The sequence below is a fragment of the Taudactylus pleione genome, unplaced genomic scaffold (genome assembly GCF_031769625.1).
Source record: "Taudactylus pleione unplaced genomic scaffold, aTauple2 ptg000296l, whole genome shotgun sequence".
NCBI lineage: Eukaryota > Metazoa > Chordata > Amphibia > Anura > Myobatrachidae > Taudactylus > Taudactylus pleione.
The window spans coordinates 15,333,615-15,342,491 of NW_028284698.1; the positions used below are offsets into that span (position 1 = coordinate 15,333,615).

General features: G+C 41.0%; 1 protein-coding gene across 2 annotated transcripts in view; it reads right to left on the reverse strand.

Moving 5' to 3' along the window:
* The window catches only part of ATG4A (autophagy related 4A cysteine peptidase), a 38,877-nt gene extending 30,040 nt beyond the window's left edge, over positions 1 to 8,837 (reverse strand). Inside the window, exons 1-3 of one of the 2 annotated variants that reach the window (XM_088482861.1) lie at positions 8,736 to 8,829; positions 2,619 to 2,654; positions 549 to 662 (exon numbers count right to left, since the gene is read on the reverse strand). In XM_088482861.1, coding sequence (XP_088338987.1) covers positions 549 to 662; positions 2,619 to 2,654; positions 8,736 to 8,745 — 160 coding nt within the window. In that variant the 5' untranslated portion in view covers positions 8,746 to 8,829. Of the gene's footprint in view, positions 1 to 548; positions 663 to 2,618; positions 2,655 to 8,735 lie in introns of both variants that reach the window. The other variant, XM_088482862.1, reaches the window with a different exon arrangement.
* Between the last annotated feature and the right edge of the window lie 40 nt (positions 8,838 to 8,877).

Below are 8,877 nucleotides of genomic sequence, written 5' to 3' on the forward strand. Positions count from 1 at the left end.
TTGTAGAAAGAGTGCCCCAACAATGACAGGCAGCCTGGCAGCAAACGTAAGCAAAGACACTTAATATACAGTTATGTGCACAGTATATCTGCCTGTGTTTCAGGTCTGCTTACTGTGACAGGCTCAGCAGCCCTTGCTGTAACCTAATATACCTTTGTATATTGCATAGGCCACTCCTGCCACCTAGTAACTTTGCACATGGTGAAACCATGTTGCACTGCAGCAGGTGGGGCAGGTTTAAAACGTGATGAAAGATTTAGATGTGGGAGGGGCATGTCCTAACTCAATTCTAAATGGCAGTAAAAAATAAAGCTGGCCAGCATTTGTGGGCTACATGCAAAAGCAGCCTATATATACCCTGCATGCAAAAAAATATAAATATATTTGCACCCCTTTGCAGTACAACATGGTCTGTTCAGGTGCCAAGTTACTTTTTTTGCTTAGCTCCCATCTGAGAATCAGGCCCACTGTGTATATTGTGTAGATAGTGCATTTGTTTTTCCATGCAAGCTATGAACCATATACAGGACTTAAGAGACACTACAAACCTGTTTTAATGTCATATTGCCTTCCTAGAATGTAAACTGGCTCATCTGTGTCTGGCAGTTCTTCAAGTTCAAAGTAATCTGATGGAACATTCTGATTTTCATAGGTTAAAAAACCTAAAATACATAAGGAAATAATTATATTATGCACACAGAAAAAAGATAGAGGTGTGTAATAACTCATGCACTACATTTATTATCAGGTAGTAAGCAGAACCAGTCCCAATAAATCATCAAACTGTATTTCAAAATCTATTTGCACTGAATCCTCTTTACTGCTGCAAGGTTAAACAATAAAACTTATTTAATGCAAGTTATCAAATGTTGTGTCAGGTCTCTCAATAGCAAGAAGCAACATTTTCATTAAGACATGTTTAACCAGATTTGTCCAGGCACATTCATTCTAAAGTTCAACTGATTAATTTTAGATGTAACACTTGCATTAAATAATCACCTGTCACAACACTATCCATTATGCTCCTGGTTGCATGGGCCTGAATGGCCCCCACTTTACTACTATTATACTGTATGAGATTTTATTATCTGAAAGTTATCAGATGTTCTCTGATTGAGTTACTGAATATCACTGAGTCGCCCACTTTGTGTTTTATTTAATGCATTTTGTCTTCATCTGACCTGTCACATTTATTAGCCTCTTTTTGTTAGTATGTCTTTATGGCTTTCAGAATGTTCTGTGTTAATCCTTTTATTACTGTACATTGATCATGTCTCCTGGATATGTTGCTTATTATATTACTTTTCTTGGTGTAACTTTAAAACTCAGGGCCTGATTCAGAGCCGCTCGTAAGCGGCCGCTCGTTCGCTCTGAGCGATGTTCACGCAACTGCGCATGCGTATGGGTCATAATGCACATGCGCAAACCAGTCACTGCGGTCGGAAATCGTGCGCTCGCAAAACAGCGAGGGGCTGCTAATTTGATTGACAGAATGTACCGTTTGTGGGTGGTAACAGTGGAAGGTGCTTGAAAACGGGGGAGTGGAGATCTGAACGCAGGCGTGCCTAACGGTCAAAAGGGCGTTTAATATGAGTGCATAATTAGTAAAGGAGCGTCATCGATCACGTCACTTGGTTGTCTTTTAGCCTGAACTGCTCGCAGTGATAGCAGTAAGAAAAACCTACCACAAGCACTGCGAGCAGTTCAGATGCCTTTCGATGTTCCCGATTAATCTAATAAATACCGGAGATGACGTGTGATGTGAACGGCAAAGGGGCGTCTTTACAAAATAGCGAGCGCTTTTTTCCATTCGCTCGCTCACACATACAGGCGTCAACAAACCACAAAGAGTGAGCGCTCAATTTAAATAGCCGGCCCGTTTTTTGGAACAACCGTCCGCAAATAGCGTCCGGCTCTGAATCAGGCCCTCAATCCTTACATCTTATATATTGTGTAAAAGTAAATAAAATGGTTTTCTTGAATTTATTTTGTTTGCATTATACAGTATGTATACTTTTTAAGGTGCATTTGAGTAAAGCAAGGATGGGCAGAACACCGCTCACCAGGCACTTGGCTCTGACCTCTTGCCCCTTATACTTTACTGGTTGCCTAATGGGGCTGCATGAATTATTTTAGGTTTCCCCCTTTGTGACTCTTTTAAAGAAATTATTTATATATTTTTTTCCATACATGGATGGGAATGTGCATGTAGGAGCCTGGCTGGACCAGTCATTGATCTGTCTCTATATTAGAGTGGTCACGCAGACCAGCACTATGCTGATCTGTCCCTCCACTTCCTGATATATTTAAACATGTCATAAGCTGGAGAAGCTAGGCCTTTCTGCAAGGCATGTATTGTATCAGGGGAACCACATGAGGGGTGGAAGGTGAGGGGGCGGCAGAAATGGAAAAGCCACCAGTGTGTACAGTGATCCGCTGTTCTCTAGAGTAGCACCCTTGGGCTGTGTGACTGGGTGATCTCACCAGTTACTGTGTAGGTGAGTGGTGCTTGGTGGCTCTGCAGATGTATTCATGGGTAAACAGCACAGTTGTGTAGTTTGCTGGGTTGGCTGTAAGTTATATAATTCTGATATGTGATGGGGAACATGTATACATACATAAGAGCAGGGACTGATGCTTGTTTGTATTCCCACCTGCAGTACAGAAAAAATAACAATGGACTTCTGAAAAAATATATACATCATGCAGATTACATAAATATTATGTGAACAGCCCTCCACAGTGTACTTAAACTTGTTCATTGGCCTGCCAGCAGAAATAATTGCCCACCCCTAGTATAGAGGCAAGGGCTTTTCTTCATCTCCAGTAGGGCAGTCATTACCCTGCTCTGAGGTGACAAAGTATTTCAGGAGAGGATTGTGCTAATTTTGTAGGCGGCAGAGGCTCAAATATAACAGCACGCAATTTTGTCGAGATAGCTCCTAGATTTAAAGTGGCAATTACTTTTACAGTAAAACCTGGTTGGTTGGTTTTGCCTAAAAAATAGGCACTTTAAATCTTGCAAACAAAAAAAACCCCTTAGCGCTAACCAATCAGAGACTCAAAATCAATGCAGCAGTACGTATAGAGGTGATTGCCAACCTCACTAGAAATAAAGATAAAAATTATGTACTGCGCTCTGATAATACTGTTGGGACAAAGAACAACACAACCGCGTATTCTGTCAATAAATCAGTTTAATTATCTAAATTACACAGTACGAAAAAGTACCATGCATACACATATTATGGAGAACACGAGATAGGCCTCCGCTAAACTAAATAGCAAATATCACAATATCTAATTAAAAATTACACAGTGAGATGAGACATATGAAGGAGTTGATCAGGCTCCAAAAAAAGTCTCCAATAACGCTTGTAGCAAAGGGATAACAACAAGGTAACTGGAAAGCCTATTGACTATTGGCATATTAACTGGACCTCTCTCTATTTGTAATGGGACTTTAATATTGTATGCCCATCACAGTGAATATTCCAACCAGCTATCTCACTGGCACTGCATCTGTGCCCGCAAATTGCAGGCTATTACAATTGGACCTGAGGCCTGTCCACTTCTGTGACATGTTAGCGAAGACAGGGCTGTCTGCGGCACAAGTACTGGGCAACTAGAAAGCCTCAGATTGAAATAGATAATGGAATAGGCATAGTAATGGTATCATGCTAATAAATTAAACTTGGGCAGGTTTCTGTGTTCTATTATATGTGACACACTGTATAGGATGGACGCTACATCTGTAGCCAAACCTATACGGAAAAAAACAGTTATTTGAAATCCAACAGGAAGTTTAGAAAAAGGTGTTGCAAGCTCTTCAGGTTAGTACTGAACATGTTTCAGTGATCGGTTATGTGTAAGAGAAACAGATGTGGAAATAAACAAAACAACTAAACAAATATTTAGCTTCGTATTCAGCATGAAAACAAAACATATACAGAACCTGTAATTTGCCATTGAATTAACTCCATTTTTTTGCTGTAGGCTGACCCCCTTAACCCCTTTTTGGCCGAGGCCCTTAGCTGAGCCTATTATAGAACTATTTGGACTGGTTACATTTGAACATCAATATCAGTAACTATTTATGCACATTACACCTCTTTTAGAAGACTCACACAGTAAATACAATATTAGCAAAATATCCAAAAAGTGCTTTTTAAAAGAAAAAAAAAAGAAAAATCAAAAACACCAAAATGAGCATTTTCTTTCTAACAACCACCAGAAATACTTTGTGGTTCTTGTCTTGGCATTAAACCACCTTTCCAAACCAGCAACTACCAATTTACTACACATAGGTTTTCATAAGAATATCTGCACTTGAAAATGATAATGCAATATATTTTTATGTGTTGAAATGAATCGCATAAAACGTGTTGGAATTTTATGGTAGCCCATCTAGGTACACCAGCTTGAAAAAAAGACAACTTCCCGATGGGAACCCTATGTTTATTGATGCCAGGATGGGGGAGATTTCTAGACTTCTTAACACTTTATGTAGTATAGGATGTTACTATCTGGGGATAACCAGAAAATAACTACTATGGTGGACATTGATGTAAGAGGAAGCCCTCGAGTCTGTAGGATGGGGGAGATGTTAAGTGCCCTCCTAATCCCAGTGGTCTTTCACTAATCAGTAATTGGTGGTTTCCCTTCATCTGTAGAATTTAGATAAACACAAGAAGACAGAAGGGTAACGCACAGACAGTCAAATGTGTGACAAAAAAGTTATGTGCATACAGGGAGGTGCCATAAGCACATCTTTTAGCGCTGGTACTGCTGTGACATCATCACCAAGCGCCACACTCTCAGCATAACACTGACATAGAGAGCAGCAGCTGCACATGTAAGTAGGTGCTGGCGCTTCCCCTTTATGTCAGCAGTTGATGCCCTGTGTGGGAGCGCTCTGGGGCATTAAAAACATTTGTGGAGTGACATTATGTTACTCTCTCCATGACTTAGGTGCTCCATAACCACTGGAGCCTTCGGCAGCCACCTAAGTTCACCTAATGGTTGTGGCTGGTGCTGTAACCTAGTTCAGAAAGAAAATCCTGGAAACAGAAACATTTAAAAAGCACTGTGATACAGCGCAGATGGAGAACCATTTGGTTATTGAGCACAGACAAATGTACACACAGTGTTTGAAGAGTTATTGAAATTAAACTTAACAATAACATCTCATAAAAAAACTTTCTGACATTCACACACTTTATTTTTCACTACAACACATGATCAACCTGTAAAGCTACATACACACACAACGATTTAGTTAATGAACGATTTTAGTAACCGATTTTTTCCCTTGAAAAAATGTACTAAAATCGTTTACTAAAGTTGTTCATTTACTAAATGTAATGAACGATTTTTATGAACTACAAAAGATTTTTGCATATTCCCTTAATGAAAATCGTTGAGTTGACAAGTCTGACTGAACTACAAACTACAAACGTGAACGCGCATGAACGATAATCGTTCATCGTTTGACTCAGAAAGTGAACGATTTTTTCAAATGACTATCGTTAAACGATATTGTTTAATGATAATCATTAAAAAAATCGTTGTGTGTGTATGCAGCTTAACACTTAAGCTGCCCACACAAATACCAGTTTCATTAGCTAGTGTGGTTGTTTTACACTACATTTGCAGTATGAAAGGGTAAATCGCCGGTGACCATATAAGTCAGGGAACACTGTGTCTTTGCAATACGTCATTTACTGTAGCTTGCTGTCTATTGATTGTCAAATTAAGCCATTTATGTGCGAATAATAGCTGTCGTATGCATATCCGGACAACACTTTCCTCTGTCTACTCCATCTGCGTCACAACTGTTTGTCTGCCTCAAGAGCAGGGCCCTCTAAACTCTTTTGCGCCTCTTCTGGGATGCGGTTAAAATACAGACAGAGAGGGACGTGTGTCAGAATCCCGGTGCCAGCAACCTGAAGGTAAGTAGCAGGGTTAGGGGGTTAGCATTAGGAGGAGGGATAGGCATAGGGTGGGGGGAGGGGGAGGTTAGGTTTAGGCACTAGGGGGGAGGTTAGGGTCAGGCACCGGGGAGGGAGGGTTAGGGTAGTTAGGGGGGCAGGGTAGGGAGGGAGGGTTAGCATACCAACCGACAAAGTGTCTGTATTCTAACTGTCGGGATTCTGACCATCAGGATCACGAACGCTGGCATCCTGTACCCATCCACTTCTCCCTACTTATACTTTAATCCACTCCTTACCCACTAGGGCACCTAACACTTACGCCGTGTTGATTATTTGAGTGCTATGATCGCTAATGCAGCAATGTACATAAACCTTGTCCTGCTTTGTATTGTATTGTACTGTAAGTCACTGGTTTCTTGTTCACTTATTTCTTTATGTACGGTGCTGCGGAACACTTGTGGCGCCATATAAAGGATAATAATAACAACTAAAGTAGAGCGTGTAAGGTGCAAAGTTGTTTCCTGCAATGTTCTTCCACAAGTTTATTGATAAACTGAAACGTTTTACATTTATATTTGTGACTTATATTTTCTTATTTAAAGTACCATGTATTCAAGGTCAAGTAGCCTTTTAAATTGGATATGCTATGTATTAATGTATCTGGTTTTGGAAAACGAACTCATCTGTGTGACATGACAGATTAGCAGACTCCTTTATATGTCACAGACTAAAGTGTTCCCCCCCAATGCTTTCTCGTGTAGTCTGCCCAGTACATATCCCCTGCCGTCCGGCACCGACCCGGCACTGTGACACGGCCGAAAGTTGCGCTGCACTGACCCCTGCCGCACTGTCACGCGGGCAAAAATCGCTCTGCGCTGCTATTTCATATAGAACAGATTTTTGCTGGGCAGACTGCCCGAGAGTGTGGTGCAACACTGTAGTCTGCGACATATAAAGAAGTCTGTTTTATATAGAAACATCATCGCAACGTGACTTTTGGGCGCAGCGCGCCACAATACACAGGTGGCATCAGGACAGAGAAGATCACTCCCCCTGTATAAAAAGGAAAGGTGCGGATGACGGAAGGACCAGTTGCCGGTGAACAGTGAAGAGAGTGGTCCTCCTGCGTCCACTCGCTGCAATTCAGCGGTCATGTGTTTGTTACTGGGGGGCCGTCTGTGTAGCCAGCAAGTGAGGGCAGTATCTGGGTGCTGTTAAAAAAAAAAATGACTTTATCCAAAAAACAATTGTAATGTATCTGGGCGCTGTTTAAAACATTATATGTGTCCAAAAGCAATTATTGTGCATTATCTGGGCGCTGTTTAAAAATTATTTGTGTCCAAAAAATTTTTCAATTGGGCAGTATCTGGGAGCTGTTGAAAATTATATCTGTTTTCAGCCAGCTGTTAACCATAATTAAAACATGTTTAAGGCATTGCATGAAGCAGAGCACACTATGAATCTGATGCTGATTTCACTAGACTAGAAGGACCAGATTCTATAGACTTAGATTATGAAAAAGCTGTAGCCGACTGGGCCTTTAAGAAGGCAAAAATTAATATAGAAAAATCTAGAGTTTAAATAAATATAAGCTCAGGATTTCAACATTTCATTATTGCAAAGGCCCCCACTTGGCTACTTATTGATGCCACCTGGCTGGCAACATTTTCTGGGGAGAACACTGGACTACATTATTATGTCTCAATTTTGGAAAAGCGTAAGTTAAAGAATAGATATGATTATCATGTGTAACTTTCACACGTGGTGCCTCCTACACGGAGTTGGGAAATAATTGTTTTTGTTCTATTTGTTCAGTTTTAAAGCAGATTACAGCTAGTACCATGTGTTACATGTAAATAGGCCTGCCATAAGAGTCCCACTCATACACAAGAAATGTAAAGCCTATTCACAGCAAAACATGTAACAAGGCATATGTGTAACCAAGGAAGATTGCTTTTTGTGATGTTTATGGAGGCGATCCAATTGTTCTAGCGGGCTCAGTCACGCCATATCGCCCGTCACTTTAGATGCGGCGATATTCAATTGTTATTCCAATGCCGGGCACCCATTCCTTTTTCGCGCTGGTCGTAATACGGCTAAACTCGTCTAAAGTCCTGGTTAGTGTGCCCAAACTGGTGGTTGTGAAGTAACATTATGCGCACAAAAAAAAGTGCAACTTGTGGCTGAAACAAAAAGCCACAACCTGTGTCTACATGCAATACCGAATTTGACCCACAGCTAGCACTGAACCCAATACACAAGAGACGTGGCACTGGTCATTAGAATAAATAGGTCCAACAGTTTTCAAGCACAACCCACTAAAAACTTAATATGTTCCTGTAAATTAGGTACAGGTAAAAAAGGAAGGATTTCACACATATTGGCTACAGGACTAAGTACGATCAGCTAAACAAGCAAAGTCTGGAAATATTTATTGAATGGCCAGTTCCTCTGTCACCTTTCTCATTGCAATTACAACATTGGCATTTCTTTTTATCAATATTATACTTCCCTATTTATTGCGACAAATGAACTGTGTTACCTTCTCTTATAAACCTTTTCTGTCCTTACATAGAGATGACTACATCATGCATGTATCGCCCACAACATGACAGATAAGAGACTGCAGCCCTGTATCTATTCACTAAACACTAATACAAGACAACAGAGCACATTAGGCCCCAGAGCTGACAATCTTCCAGTCATGACTATCAGACTCTGTAATATCTTTCAAATTAAACCCCTGGCCCCTATGGCGTGAGTTGATGGCTATGCGTACACATTTCTGTCCGGGTAACTTACCGGCCTCCATCCTGCCCTGTCACCCAGGGACCGGCGCAGCCTCGTCCACAACAACAGATGACGCAATGCTCCCTGGGAGATGTAGTCTGGGGCTTAGGTTAGCGGGGCTGTACCTGGGTGTATCACGCCAAGCAGGCACCAC